Here is a 15,142-nt window from a genome sequence, read left to right on the forward strand (position 1 = left end):
TCGGCAATCTGCGACTTTTTCATGACTGTGACATTGTGGCAGACACATTGGACACTTTTGGTGCTATTTTGGGACCATTGACATTTATACAGGGATCAGTGCTAGAAATATGCACTGTACAAATGATACTGGCAGTGAAGGGATTAACCACTAGGGGGTGAGGAAAGGGGTTAAGTGTGTCCTAGGGAGTGATTCCAACGGCGGGAATTTTCAATGTGACGTAAATATATGTTACTCTGCCCAGCCATGCCATTTTGCCGACGTATATGTACAGGAGCCGGTCGTTAACCGGTTAACTTGTACCTACAGGTAAGCCTATAATAAGGCTTACCTGTAGGTACAATGAATGTCTCCTAAACTTGCACTGTTTGTGGGGATTTACTACCGCTTTAATACAGCATGGACAGCGGGTGCATTTATTAGTAAAGGTAACCGTTTGGGCTAGCTTTATCCAAACAATCTATTAAAAGTGATAGTAAAGTCAGAGCTTTAACCTAAGCTATAAACATCTGCCTAGTGTTACACTTTAAAGTGAACCTTGCATGGCCTAAAAGGTATTTTTTAACATAGGTTCATAGTTCAGGTTCATAGTTATCATAACATAGGTTCATAGTTCAGGTTCATAGTTATCATAACATAGGTTCATAGTTAACATATTCTGTAGGCTTCAGTTCAAACTGCTGCCTTGCAGCTTAAAAATGAATAAGGTAGTTACTACATTAATCCTTTCCCCTACTTCCACCTATCATTCCTAGGCAAGGGTGGCATCACCACCCTTCCAACAAGATCCTGGGGAACACTGAGAATTCAAACTCTTGCAAAAAGATGCTCTGGCACTGCACTGGATCATCATTTCATGAGATTTGAGTTTCTCAGCATTCCCCGAGTCTTGTTGGAAGGATACTGAGATCCCCTCCTGCACTATGGATGCCAGGGGTATAGTAAGTATGGTATATATCTCTTTTTAACCACAGTTTTTTTTTGTAGTGCATTGGTATGCTATGGAGGGTTAAGGTAAATAAGTGCCTGAAAGTATCTGGCTTAAGGCTGGGTTCACACTAATACACTACTTTCATCCTACTTTGCTCTGTGTTCAATGTTTCCCTATGAGAGCGTCTTGTAGCGTCCTACACAAGTCGGTCCAACTTTGAAAATGCTCCCTGTACTACTTTTGGTCCTACATTGATCCTACTTCAGGCCCATTGAATATCATTGAAGTCGGACCAAAGTAGTATCCTGTTCATGAAAGTAGGATGGATGTAGGACCAATGTAGGATAAATGTAGGACCAATGTAGCAGAGCAAAGTAGGATGAAAGTAGTGTAGTAGTGTGAACCCAGCCTAAGGCTACAGTACTACAATTTGTGGTCCAGTCAATTTTAAGCAACTTCCCCTTATGGCACCAAGTTCTGTCAATCATCAAAAGGCTAAATCTCTATAGACAGGTGAAGTTCTGACAATTAACAAGTGCCAAGAGCAGGGTTTAATGCTTAAAAAGGGCTCCAAAAGGGCAAATAATTTGACTGAAGATAACTACTTATAACTGCAGTATTATAAGCTAGGGTACTTTTCCTGCCATGTTAGGATTCACTTCATTTATATTGGACTCCAGAAAACTGTCTGGTCTTGTGCTTTGAATTGTTGTCCAGACAATGCTGTCCTCTCCCAAGCCGGTTCTTCGCCAGTCTTCGGGTCCCCAATGCTGGCATGTCAAGTGTGGGAAGCCAGCTGTGACTCCTTACAGCTTGACAGCCAGCTGCCCACTGTGCATGCAGGAGTCGCGCTGCACTTTGTGAATGGTCCTGAAGCCCCTTTGGACCTTTGACGTGTTCCAAGAGGTTGTGGGCAGGGAGGGAAGGGGGGACAATCACCTAGGCGATTTAAGTGGAATTCGGAGCAGGTACCTAGTTTTGGCAAAAAATGTTTACCTCCAATATTGTTAGAGTTTAGGGTGAAGTTCTGCTTTTGATAGTCCTGATTCATTGTTGGGCACTTTCATATGTGCAGCCAACAATTTTTTTCACTTCCAATTCATCAGAAAATGCTACCTACTAACTTTTTAATGCTTGTTATTGTTAAGGAAACTGGTCATCTTTAAGTGAAACTTTACATTCACCACCCAGTTTCTATCATTCCAATCCTCTTCTCCTCCTCTCTTACAATTTTGAAATTCTTTATTTGTATATTTTTTTCAGCCTTTTTCAGAGAACCTATCCCTGTATTATTGTCTAGGTGAAAATGATGTATGCAGTATCTACAACCTCCTGGGATAACTTCATTATGCATCCCAGGAGGTCATTGGGTATTCTACTGCACGGAAAAGACAGTTGGGCTCCTGATGACATCACAGAAGAAGATGGTGGCACCAGACTCAGTGTGCTGCAGCAGTGCGGTGGACCTCTACAGAACACTAATGGATTGCTGAGAACGTGAGAATGTTTTTCGATATTACCAACATTCTGTTGGCTGCAGGGCAGATCCTAGGGTCACAGGCGCCAGGGTGCAGAAATATTTATTGCGCCCCCACACGGGCGTCGACATTTTACCAACTCCTCCCCTTTACAAATGTTTCTATGGCAATGACTCAACCAAAGAGATGCTCCCCCATGAAGTCTTCATTGACCTGGGATCCTTACATGATCTCTTAACAATAAACAAAATACAGGAAGAGAAGCAAAGTACTTTATTGGGACCTGCAGAAGGACACAGAGAGGGCTTCTGTTAGAGAGTCTGTAAGGCCTCGTACACACGGGCAAACATGTCCGCCCGGAGATTTCTGTATGATGGCTGTACACACCATCATACAGAAATCCGCACGTACATGAGGCGTACACGAGGCCGCGCCGTCGTCACGACGATGACGCGGCGACGCGCGCGGCCCTGGAAGTTCAATGCTTCCACGCATGCGTCGAAGTGATTAGACGAATGCGAGGGATGGCGGCCGCTCGGACATGTATGGTAAGTCTGTACAGACGACCGAACATGTCCGACGGAAAAGGATTCCAGCGGACATGTTTCTTAGCATGCTAAGAAACATTTGTACGCTCGAAAACGGTCGGGTGGACAAATGTCCGCTGGAAACCTGTCCGCTCAGCTGTACAGACGACCGAACATGTCTGCTGAAACTGGTCCGCGGACCAGTTTCAGCAGACATGTTCGGTCGTGTGTACGGGGCCCCACCTCTGTAGGCGCCTGGGTGCAATGCACCTTGTGCACCCTGCCTAGGATCGGCCCTGGTTGGCTGGGTGACCAGTATCCTTAATGCAACCCCTCCTTCCTTTGCTGGTTCTTCTAGAGTGCTGCTGAAACAGGATGAACATTGAACTGTTTTACGTCGCCTGAACTTTAATGCAGAACTATACCCACCTCCACTCCAGCGCTGCGGTGTCCCAGAGCTGCCTCACTGGCCGCTGACATCCATTTATTAATTTTTGGTCCAACCTGAAATTGAGCTTTTAATAGGGCAGTGAATATTGGTAAAGCTAATAAAAAAAACTTTGTGTATTCAATATGCCTATACATTGTATTATATTTAGAACTGTAAAATTGTGCAACCTTACCTTCCATATTAGGAGTTTAATACAACGAGTTCCTAAGAATTTAAAAAATGCATTTTAATCATTTTGACAGGATACATAACAGCAAACATATTTCAAACCAGTGGTTGAAATTTAACTGACCCCATTCCACCCATACTATACAAAAAGTAACTTTAAAAAAAATGTAATTCTGCAATTTTTATAAAAAAGAAATATACACAAGTCAAATGTTGTAACAGTTTGAACCCCCTCGATTCGCAGGATGTTTATTTTTCTTAATTTCGAAAGAGTAGAGGCTGTTTACATACAGTTAAATAAAGTATAGTCAATGAGATGTGCCATGTTTACTTTGAATACCCAATCATGTGCAAAAAAAATGATTTTCTCTAGTACATGATTAGGTGCTCAAAGTGAACAGCTTGATCTTCTTTTTTTTCTTTTTTACGAACATTCAGGGGGATTAATATGCATACTTTACATTCAGATCCCTGTCCTCAGTGAGCTTACAATTTAAAGCGAAAGTAAACCCATCCGTTTTAACAGTTTAAAAAAAAGTTACATTTCCGACACATGCCGGGAATGTACCACTCCCATTGGTTGTGCTCTCAATCAAACTGTCAAACCATCCAATGGCTAATGTCATAGTCGATCACATGTGCAGCATCATAGCAGTTGTAGATCAAACAGAGGCCAAGATGGCAGCTTCTTTGGCTGTAAACGATAGGAGGGTTTACTTCCACTTTAAGGCCCCTATTTCACATGTTTACATACTAGGGCCAATTAGACAGGGGGCTAATTAAGCTACCAGCGTGTTTTAGAAGTGTGTCAGAAATCCAGAGGAACTCCAAGCAAACTCTGTTAGAGCCTGAAAACTCCAGGATGATAGTGTCCTGAGCAGGATTCGAGCCAAGGGACCCAGTGCTGCAAGGCAAGGTGCTAATCACTAAGCCACAATACTACCTAACGCAAAGAACGAGTATTTATTTTTATTCTATTGATATCTTTTTCATTCAGTCTCAGTAGAGACCTTATCCAACTCCCCCACTACATGGCAAAAATTAGACATGGCCTTGAAAAGTCTCCTAAATTACACCAATGCCCAATGTCACACTGACACTGTACCTTACCTGTGACCCCTATAGTACAAAACTACATGAAAGTTATAAAATAAAAAAGTCATGATTAAGGGGTATACTTACATCAAAAATGTCAACTTCTGCATCATTAAAGTCTATATTCATAAGATTTGGAAGGGGGATACCATTCCCCACAATAGCTAGAATTGAAAAACAGAAACACATGAGTAGGATAACCACCTATACTGGAAATTAATTAAAAGGTAACAACTCCCTGTTGTGTCTCAGACATAAGAAGTTGAGATAAATTTGCTTAATGTCACACAGACACCAAAAAAAAAAATACAAGAGAACTACAAGCCGTCTGCTGTGGTGGAAGATGGTAGTTGTAGTCCCACATGGCTGCGCTTTCTTCAACCACTTCCAGACCGCCCACCGTACATATACTGTGGCAGACCCAGCTGCGCAAAACAATGTACCTGTACGTTGTGTCTACTTTCTGAGTCTGGGGTGCGTGCGCCGTCAGAGGCCCACTCCTGCTGCGATTGTTCATAGGAGAGGCAGAACAGCAGTTTGTCTATGTAAACAAGGCAGACTGTCATTATGTCACAGGGGAAGAGAGAGATCTGTGATTCCTGCTAATCAGGAACACAGATGTCTCTTTTTCTCCAGTCAGTCCATCCCCCCCACATTTAGAAAGCATTCCCTAGGAGCACACCCAACCCTTTGATCGCTCCTGATGTTAACCCCTTCCCTGCCAGTGTCATTTATACAGTAAGGGCCAGTTCACACCAGACGCAGTTCCGTACAGTTTTGTGTGCATTTTTTCTGCACTAAAAATCCATGCATGCACAGTGTTTTCCATGCATTTCAATGGCTCTAGTTGGCTCTAGTTCACACCGTGCAGTCAGTTTCCTGTGTAGATCTGACCGGAATCTGACTGCATGGTGTGAACTAGAGCCATTGGAATACATGAAAAACACTGTGCATGCATTTTGTGCAGAAAAAAAGCACACGGAACTGAACGGAACTGCATCTGGTGTGAACTGGCATCACTGTTAGTGTCACTGGTCCCCAAAAAGTGTCTGATTTGTCTGCCACAATGTCGCAGTCCTGCTAAAAATCGCTGCCATTACTAGTAAGACTAAAAAAACGACATAAATATATCCCATCGTTTGTAGACATGATAACTTTTGCGCAAAGCAATCAATATACGCTAGTTGTGATTTTTTTTTACCAAAAATATTATAGAGCAAACATTTTCATCTTAGTTTTTGCACTCAGTTTGCCTGATCAGCAGCCTACTACCTCTACAATTGTCAGCTATAGCTCCATTACCTGTTTGGAACTTCGACTTTGTCTGCATCTGACCTAGCCATCAGCCTGTCTCTGCTACTGTCTGATTGCAAAGTGAGTAAATAAAAATGGAAATCACAAGTTTACAAATGTGCAATACTTACTATTAATTGAAGGCAGAAAAGCCAAGGTGAAAATGTTCCCAACTAATCCCTCTAGTGTAGAGACCTGTAAAAGAAAACAATGTAAATAGACCAGCTGACAGCTCTCTGAAAACAGATCATAAGTAGAGATGATCTCTTTGTTCAGGCTGAACATACTGTAAGTTTGAACCAATGTTTGATTGTTTGGGTGTTCATCCTAATGCCAAACTTTTTGGGGTTTATTTACTAAAGGAAAAACGACTGTGCACTTTGCAAGTTGAGTTGCACTCTGCAAGTGCAGTTGCTCCAAATTTTACAAAGTGCACAGTTTTTTTGCCTTTAGTAAATCAACCACTAAGGCCTTGTACTCACGAGCAGACATGTCCGATGAAACCGGTCCGCGGACCGTTTTCATCGCAACATGTCTGCCCGGGGACTTCTGTTCGATGGCTGTACACACCATCGAACAGAATTCCGCGCGTAAACAATACACGGGGCGTGTCCGCGGTGTCGCCGCGTCGATGACGCGGTGTCGCCGCGACGTGGGCGGGACGCGGGCCTGCCTTTTAAATGCTTCCACGCATGCGTCAAAGTCATTCGACGCATGCGAGGGATGGCGGGCGGCCGGACATGTACGGTAGGTCTGTACAGACGACCGACCGTACATGTCGGGGGGACAGGTTTCCAGCGGACTGTTTTAAAGCAAGTCCAGGAAACAGTTGTCCGCTGGAAACCTGTCCGATCCGCCCGAAAATGGTCCGCTCGGGCCTACACACGGCCAAACATGTCTGGTGAAACTGGTCCGCGGACCAGTTTCAGCAGACATGTTTGGTCGTGAGTACGGGGCCTTGGTGTCATATAGTAGGGTTTTTCCTACTGCTGCTATAGGACAGGTTCCTTTATTCCCTTTCAATGGTTGTTAAGAATGCACCTGGAATCCCTAGCCATTTAAACAAACATGCAGGGATAGCGACTTACATCATTGTCCAAATATGGCTGCATGACCATATTTGAGTGATGATATTGACAAAATATGGTCATTGCCATATTTGGTCAATGACATCACCAGTGTTGGAAGGCAACATGGTTTAATATCATATTTCTGTATCTTACGAGTCGGGGAATAAATATGGGCGGATTTTGGCCGTTAACGACCTCAGAATGCAAACCTACGTCCCACACTTTAAGACGGCAACTGATGTGAAGGTCCGTTTTTTTTTTGTTTTTTTTTTAACAGAGATGTTTATTGAAATACAAATCGGCATTACAATGTCAAACAGAAAACACAGAAATGGTGTGAAGATCAGTTTACCTCATCAAATGGCCAACACCTTCAGGGAGTACTATGCAAAGTTGTATAATATTCCGGCCCCCCCAGAACGCAACCTCTGATTGAGGCCTATCTATCTTCCGCCCAAATTCCCTCACTGACTCCGGAGACGATGGCTGAATTAGACGCCCTGATTACGCCAGAGGAATTGGCTCTAGCTCTGGCATCCACTAAACCGAGTAAGGACACCGGGGCCGGATGGCCTCACCTTACAGTATTATAAGACACTCCTCCCGCCTCTGAGTCCTCACATGGTGTCCTTTTACAACAAGTTGGGGACCACGGCGGCCTTCCCGGGTGATACCCTGAGGGCGCACATGACGGTCATCCCTAAAGATGACAAAGACCCCTCAATATGCACAGGGCCGTTTGAAGGAATTTGGGGGCCCCAAGCAAATTGGACATGGAGGCCCCAAACCCTCCCTGCACGTAAAGCCTACTGTTTCTTACTCCCCTCCCTTTGTCCTTCTTTCTCCCCTCCCCCGTTTCCTTCTTACTCCCCCCTCCCTGTCTCCTTCTTACTCCCCCCCCCCCTCCCTCAAACCAATCAATATACGCTTATTGGGATTTTTTACCAAAAATATGTAGCAGAACACATATTATACAGAAGTACTATTCACTGGCCCTCTATTAATAGTACAGCCCTGCGCTTAAGGATAGATCAAAAAGTCCAAGCAAATAAAAAACTGTCCAAACGGACCAAAATATAAACAATAAAAAGCAGCTGCTTGAAATAAAAAAAGTCACTTGATAAAAGCAGAAAAATAAAACCAGCCCGCACATATTGGCCTAAATTGATGAAGAAATGTTTTATAGCAGAAAGTAAAAAAAAGTGGAAAGTGGCACACTGCATCTGGTGTCAGGCTATGGGTGACCGCCTGACACCAGATGCAGTGTGCCACTTTCCACCCGTAGCCTGACACCAGATGCAGTGTGCCACCAGTCCGACACACCAGAGCGACACACCAGAGCCCGGGAAAGTGAACACCCCTCCCGCCGCTGGCTGCTGATGTGACTCCTCCCATGCGGGGGCCAGGGTTTTCACATTTTCAGCTCTGAGGGGTTCATGCTGGGACCTGTAGTTCTTCACTTTTGGGGGGTCTACAAGTCCCAGCATAAACCCCTGACATCTAGGAATGTGACCCCCCCCCCATATTGAAGGACTACAGGTCCCAGCATGGACTAATGAGAATTAAGGGTGTGAGCCCATAGATTTCACATGCTAATGCTGGGACCTGTAGTTCTTCAGTGATTAAGGGGGGCATATTCAGTTCTGGAGGGTTCTGCTGGGACCTGTAGTCCTTCACTTTTGGGGGGGTCACATCCCAGCATGAACCTTGCCCTGATATTTAAGGATCTGTCCTCCTTCCATCCCTTGGAGGGTGTAATCTAACCTGTTGGTGTCCTTTCTTCTTCTGCCGATGATGCCTACCGTCCTCTTATCAGTGTTTACTCCAGGCTGACACACACTCGGAGCTCCTGTGAAGGGCTGACAGTTCAGCACAGAATGCTGGCTGCTGGGGTAGAGTTGACTGAGCATTTTAACCCCAAACTGTCATGGTGAGTGCATCGGATTGTACTTGCCTTTCATTGATCTTTCCTTCATTAATTTCTGCATGCTGCTGTCTGGACGCAGGGAAGAGGTGGGTGGAGCTAATGAGTAGGCACTGAGTGAGGAGGAAGTTAAATCTTCCGCACTCACACGCTGTGAATGCTGGGGCTCTACCTCTCTCCTCCTCATGACGTCACTGGTTGCTACATGTCAAGCGGGTGGCAGCTAGCAACCATTTGGGCACTGAGCCAGCGGGTAATGTAAATAGGTCTCACCAGCCAGGGGTCCACCACAGAATGTCAGTAAGTAACAGCAGCGATGTGAGGGATATTTTAGGGGGTATCACGCTACAGGCTGCAGCAATTATAGCAAGCGGCTGCTCGGGGCCCCTGGCCAGCTCGGGGCCCCAAGCAGTTGCTTGCTTTGCCCGTCCTGTTCCGATGGGCCTGAATATGCAGCAGCTACAGGCCGATCTCCCTCCTAAACACGGATCTCAAGCTGTTTACCAAGATTTTAGCAACCCGACTAGCTAGCCACCTACAAGAGTTAGTCCACCTAGATGAAGTGGGCTTCATCCCCACTAGGGAAGCTAGAGATAGCACAGTCAAAGTTCTAAACCTAATACATGTAGCTAACCAGTCTCACACACCCTCAGTCTTTATCAACACAGACGCTGAGAAAGCGTTCGACCGGGTTATCTGGGACTACATGTTCTCGGTCCTCAGACACGTTGGTCTTGGAGAAACCATGATCAGGTGGATAGCTCAAATCTACTCGGCCACTACCGCACGGGTTAAAGTAAATGGAATCCTATCTGACCCCTTCACAATCAAGAACAGCACTAGGCAGGGCTGCCCGCTGTCACCCCTTCTTTTTGCCCTATCACTAGAGCCACTAGAAACAACCCGGATATCCAGGGCCTCAGGGTGGGGGATTCCCAATACAAAGTCTCTACCTATGCGGAAGACTTGCTCTTTTCTCTCACAAACCCATCAATCTCGCTCCCCAACCTCATCCGTGAATTTGACTCTTATGGACACCTGTCCAACCTTAAAATCAATTATGGTAAGTCGGAGGCCATGGGAGTAGGGCTATCACAAACTGTCCGGCATACGCTGAAGTCCAACTTTAATTTCAAATGGACGGAGACTGCCCTGAAATATCTGGGCACCTGGGTTCCAGCTGACCTCCAACACACCTTTAAGCTAAATTTCCCCCCTTTATTGGCTAAGACCCGGTCCCTGCTGGAGTCCTGGCACAAGGGCCTCCACTCATGGTTCGGCCGATGCAACCTGATAAAAATGTGCATTCTACCCAAATTTCTTTATTTACTACAGGCACTCCCAATCCCCATCCCTGCTGCATTCTTTAAACAGTCAGTTCATCAAATTTTTTTGGTCTAACAAGAAACCGCGGTTACCCCGAGCTCTCCTATCCATGACAAAGAGAAATGGCTGCCTAGCAGTCCCGGATGTAAAGAAATACTATCAGGCGATGCACTTAGGTAGGATCATAGACTGGTGCCGTCATTTTGACCTGAAATTGTGGATGGGCCTCGAACATTCGCAAATATCATATTTCTGGAGTTTTCTTTCTGGTTTATACAACCTGTTGACTGGAATGTAACAAATTGCACATCAAAGCTTTGTAGAACAAAAGCTTGGCTCCTGACCTACTTGTGTGATAAGATTGAAATCCTTGATTAACACTCTTCAAAGAGGGCCATTGCTGAAGGTGGGCTACATAAGATCAAAGGACCAACAGTCAATGAAGATGTCACATAGCAATGACACATGGACTAATGCTGCCCCTAGAGGCCAATACAGCAGGACAGACAGAAATGCTTTGGTTTGTCAAAAACCTAGATGGGCTGGCAATGGGGTTGGGCCTGGACGGTGTATGAATGGAGTTTAAAAAGTGCACACAGTTGGGAAATTGTCCCTTTTCCGCTTTTGGCTTGCTTGCCTGATGGCTCTCATGCCGCATGGCTCTCTGTTACTATATTGAGCCCAGCTGATGAGACAATATCTAGAGGACAGCCTTGCAACAAGTATCTTTGATGTTCTTTTGTTAGATTCTCTGTAGTATTTTCCTTTAGTGTTTTCATGTTAGCATTTTTTCTATTTTCTTGGGAAATAAATAACTGTAACTTACTTTGCATTTGTTTGAATCCTCAACGAAATTGCGCCATAAGTTACGGCGGCGTAGTGTATCTCCCGCGGCGTAAGGGCGCGGAATTCAAATTCGGCGGGTAGGGGCGTGTTTCATTTAAATGAAGCGCGTCCCCGCGCTGAACGAACTGCGCATGCGCCGTCCGTAAAAACTCCCAGGGTACATTGCTCCAAATGACGTCGCAAGGACGTCATTGTTTTCGACGTGAACGTAAATGGCGTCCAGCCCCATTCACGGACGACTTATGCAAACAACGTAACATTTTCAAAATTAGACGCAGGAACGACGGCCATACTTGACATTGAGTACGCCACCATATAGCAGCTTTAACTATACGCCGGAAAAAGCCGAACGGAAACAACGTAAAAAACTGCGACGGCCGGTCGTACGTTTGTGGATCGTCGGAAATAGCTAATTTGCATACTCGACGTGGATTACAACGGGAACGCCACCTAGCGGACGCCGAAAAATTACATCTAAGATCCGACGGCGTACGAAGACGTACGCCTGTCGGATCTAACCCAGATGCCGTCGTATTTTGTTTTGAGGATTCAAAACAAAGATACGACGCGGGATTTTTGAAATTACGCCGGCGTATTGAATAGATACACCGGCGTAATTTCTTTGTGGATCTACCCCTTGGACTGTAATGTTTACTGAACCTGCCTTGAACTGAACCTGCCTTGAACTGAACCCAGGCATGTTTGGATCATCCCTAATCATAAGCACTGTTGGAGGCAAGTTTTTGGGAAGACAATCAATGTTGTATCTTGTAATCCATGTTAACCCTTTTCCCAATTATGTTTCCCTGTCAAATGATAATGATTCCACACCACAACAACAACCAGACTCCAAATGATATTGACGGCCACTCTACCACTGCAAAATGACAGATCCCTGGCCAGCTTGTAAACAAATCAGTGACCCTGGGTGATGTAATTGACCAAATATGGTCATGAGGGTTAATGCATATGTGGTGGATGAAAGACTGGATTCTCTGCCTCCACAACACTTTGCATTCTGTAAAAACAAAACAAGAATGTTTGTATATCGATGAGTGGTGTATAAAGGGTGGGCAAGCGGCCCAATCTTTCACTGTTAGAGCTGAAACAGTTAACCCGTGCATCGCTGAAGGTAAAATTTGTATAGTAACCAGCAACCCGAGCAGGACATAGATATACCTCATTATTTTTGTTTATTTCTCTATTCTTCTGGTACAGTATTCCAAAAAATAATAATATAATACACACATGCACACACAGTATTACATGTTGTACTAGCAAATCGTATTTTGCTTCAGTAATATTGTTATACCTAATTTTTTGGGTGAATTGTCACACATACCTCAAAACGCCCAACTGAAGAGGAGGTTAATGAAAGGTGAATGCTGAGCAAATAAAAAAAAAAAGTTTGTTATTTTTTTTAAATGGAAACTCTATTTTGTTAAAGTGTATGTTATGCTAAATATTTTTTGTAGGCGCCATCATCAGAGAAAAGAAACACGAGAGAACCAACAAGTCATTCATTCACATTAGACCAGTTTTGCCATATTTTCCATTGCATATCAAACTTTTTTCTGGTGCCCCATCTAAATATTTTTGTTGTTGTTACCAATGCCTTCTAATTCATTCTCCCCTGACATAACTCCAGACTGTTCCTGATCAGCTGGGAGCTTTAACTGTTACCAGCACCTTCTGCTTCATTCTCCCCTGACAAAAAACTTCCAAGTGATCAGGAAAAGTCTGGAGTTAAGTGTTACCAGCGACATCTAATTAATTCTCTCCTGACATGACTCCAGACTGTTCATGATCATCTGGTAGTTTCAGACATTACCAGCTCCTTCTAAGTCATTCTCCCCTGACATAACTTAACAGAACATAACAGACTGTTCCTGATCACCTGGGAGCTTTAAGTGTTACCAGTGCCTTCTAATTCATTCTCCACTGACATTACTCCAGACTGTTCCTGATCGCTTGAGGGTTTCAGGTGTTACCACCCAAGTCCATCTTAATGGCATCGTGGGCCCCTGGGCAAAGTAATGCTCTGGGGCCTCCTACAATGGAGACAGTGCAGGTAAACAGAAATCAAGGAGGTAGGGGATATCTAGGGTGTAGAGGGGTCAGAGTGCTGGGGAGATATCTGGGATTTAAAGGGGCAGCCCAGGCTCAAGGACCAGCTGCTTTGGGGAAAGGGCAGCCCCCCCCCATGCAGCTGGGGCCCCAGGTGTGCCCTCTCATTAAGACAGCCCTGTTACCAGCTCCTTCTACATAGTTCTCCCCTAACATAACTCCAGACTGTTCCTGATCACTTGAGCGTTTTAGGTGTTACCAACTCCCTCTAAATACATTTTCCCTGAAATTCTAATTTAGGAATTCAAATAGAATAGAAGAAAAAATATATATATAGCCGCCTTGTGAAACTCGAGTTTCAAAATTCAAATTTTACTTAGAATAGATAAAAATAGAAAGAATATATCTGTCTTCTGAAATGTGACTTTCAAAAACAATAGAATATAATTTTTTTTATATAATAGAATAAAATAGAATAGAGAATGAAGGAATATAACCAAATAGAACAAAAGAAAAGGATTGAATAGCATAGAAATGAAAGAATATATCCATCTTTCAAAATTTGATTTTGAATAGAATAGAAAGAATATAGCTATCTTCTGAAATTCGAATTTCAAATAGAATAAAATAGAATAGAATAAAAATAGTATTTTGAACAGAATAGAACCAGCTATTCTTAACAATGAATTTGGATCGATTCTATATTTTCAATTCAAATTCTATTTGAATCCATTGGGAAAATTTTAATACAGTTAAAAAAAGGAATCAACTGAATGAAACAAAAAAAAACCTAACTAGCAACTTAATGAATCGATCCAAAATTAAACTTAGCAAAATGTTTTGTTCTGTGCATATCTACCTAGTACAAATGCTCAGACCACTTTAAGTCTTTTTGAAATGTTTATTGATTAAAAGCATGGGATACAGGCAACGCGTTTCAAGGTAAATGTCTTTTTAGGGCTCGAGGAAAAGATGTTAATAAAATTGCAATTAAATGCACTAGAGGACCTAAATTAGGGCTTGATAGAGACAGGAATTTCTATCTGTCTGGGCCATATATACTAGTCTCTATCTCTAATTTAGAGATGCCTTTCATCTTTATTCCATCAACATCCGTTGCAGAAGCCCTAAAGAAGGAGGAGGCTGTCCACTGAAACACTGGCTGTATCGGCTGCTTTTTACTAATAAATGTTTAAAAAAAATACTTTAAGTTTTATAAGAACATTTGTACAATTTGCTCTTCAATACACATTCACAAGTTGATAATTTTTTTAAGAGATTATTGCATACGGTGAGAATCTCATAATGTATAGTGAAATCAGAATAAGCAATTTCACTGCAGGAGAGTCAATTGTATTCTAAACAGTAAAAATAAGATCATCAACTTTTTCTAAAAGTTACAGATACATTTTTCATACAACATTTATTTAAACATTTTAATGTTTTACCTGTCTACAGACATGGATATCTTTAGTTTATCTCCTCCAACAGAAAACTTGGCCTCTAACTGTGCATCCTGTAGTAAAATAAAATAATGATATTAAAGGAAAACTAATTTCGTTAAAAAATAATAATACATCATATCAGATTGCTACTCAAGCCATTCTGTAATTTAATGTTAATTAAAATCACATTTTTACAGTTGCTGTAATTGCACAAAACCGTCAAATTCAAAGCAATATGGAAACCTGGAGGTGTTCTGTCCCGTCCAGGATCTCCTTAATTGCGCATGCGTGAGCACAGCTCAGCTCGTGCACAGATACACCGAAGGGCTCTTCCAGGTCCAGAAGGCCAGGTTGAACGCTTTGGCACATCTGTGTATGTGCCAGACTATTGCACATAGGGGTCAGTGCAGATGGAGGCAGATCCATGATCAAGGGGACTGAAGTTCCTGTGTTGACGTAATTTACGGTGCCGAGTCCAGATGACGTCACTTCCGATTTTGGTGGAATGCACATTGGATGCA

The 15,142-nt window shown here is 43.3% G+C and overlaps 2 protein-coding genes across 5 annotated transcripts in view; one reads left to right on the top strand and one right to left on the bottom strand.

Annotated features, from left to right (window-relative positions):
• Nucleotides 1–15,142, top strand: part of LOC120918789 (BPI fold-containing family C protein-like) — a 332,741-nt gene that overhangs the window by 11,242 nt on the left and 306,357 nt on the right. The gene's annotated exons all lie outside the window — the stretch shown is intronic.
• LOC120918787 (BPI fold-containing family B member 4-like) overlaps nucleotides 1–15,142 on the bottom strand; it is a 46,514-nt gene that overhangs the window by 2,015 nt on the left and 29,357 nt on the right. For 3 of the 4 annotated variants that reach the window (XM_040330581.1, XM_040330578.1, XM_040330579.1), the window contains 5 exons: nucleotides 14,625–14,692; nucleotides 12,452–12,494; nucleotides 6,075–6,138; nucleotides 4,738–4,814; nucleotides 3,560–3,591 (listed from right to left, as the gene is read on the bottom strand). In XM_040330581.1, the coding sequence (XP_040186515.1) occupies nucleotides 3,568–3,591; nucleotides 4,738–4,814; nucleotides 6,075–6,138; nucleotides 12,452–12,494; nucleotides 14,625–14,692 (276 nt within the window). In that variant the 3' untranslated portion in view covers nucleotides 3,560–3,567. Of the gene's footprint in view, nucleotides 1–3,375; nucleotides 3,452–3,559; nucleotides 3,592–4,737; nucleotides 4,815–6,074; nucleotides 6,139–12,451; nucleotides 12,495–14,624; nucleotides 14,693–15,142 lie in introns of those variants that run through there. The other variant, XM_040330580.1, reaches the window with a different exon arrangement.

The sequence above is a fragment of the Rana temporaria genome, chromosome 12, assembly GCF_905171775.1.
Source record: "Rana temporaria chromosome 12, aRanTem1.1, whole genome shotgun sequence".
In the NCBI taxonomy this organism is placed as follows: Eukaryota; Metazoa; Chordata; class Amphibia; order Anura; family Ranidae; genus Rana; species Rana temporaria.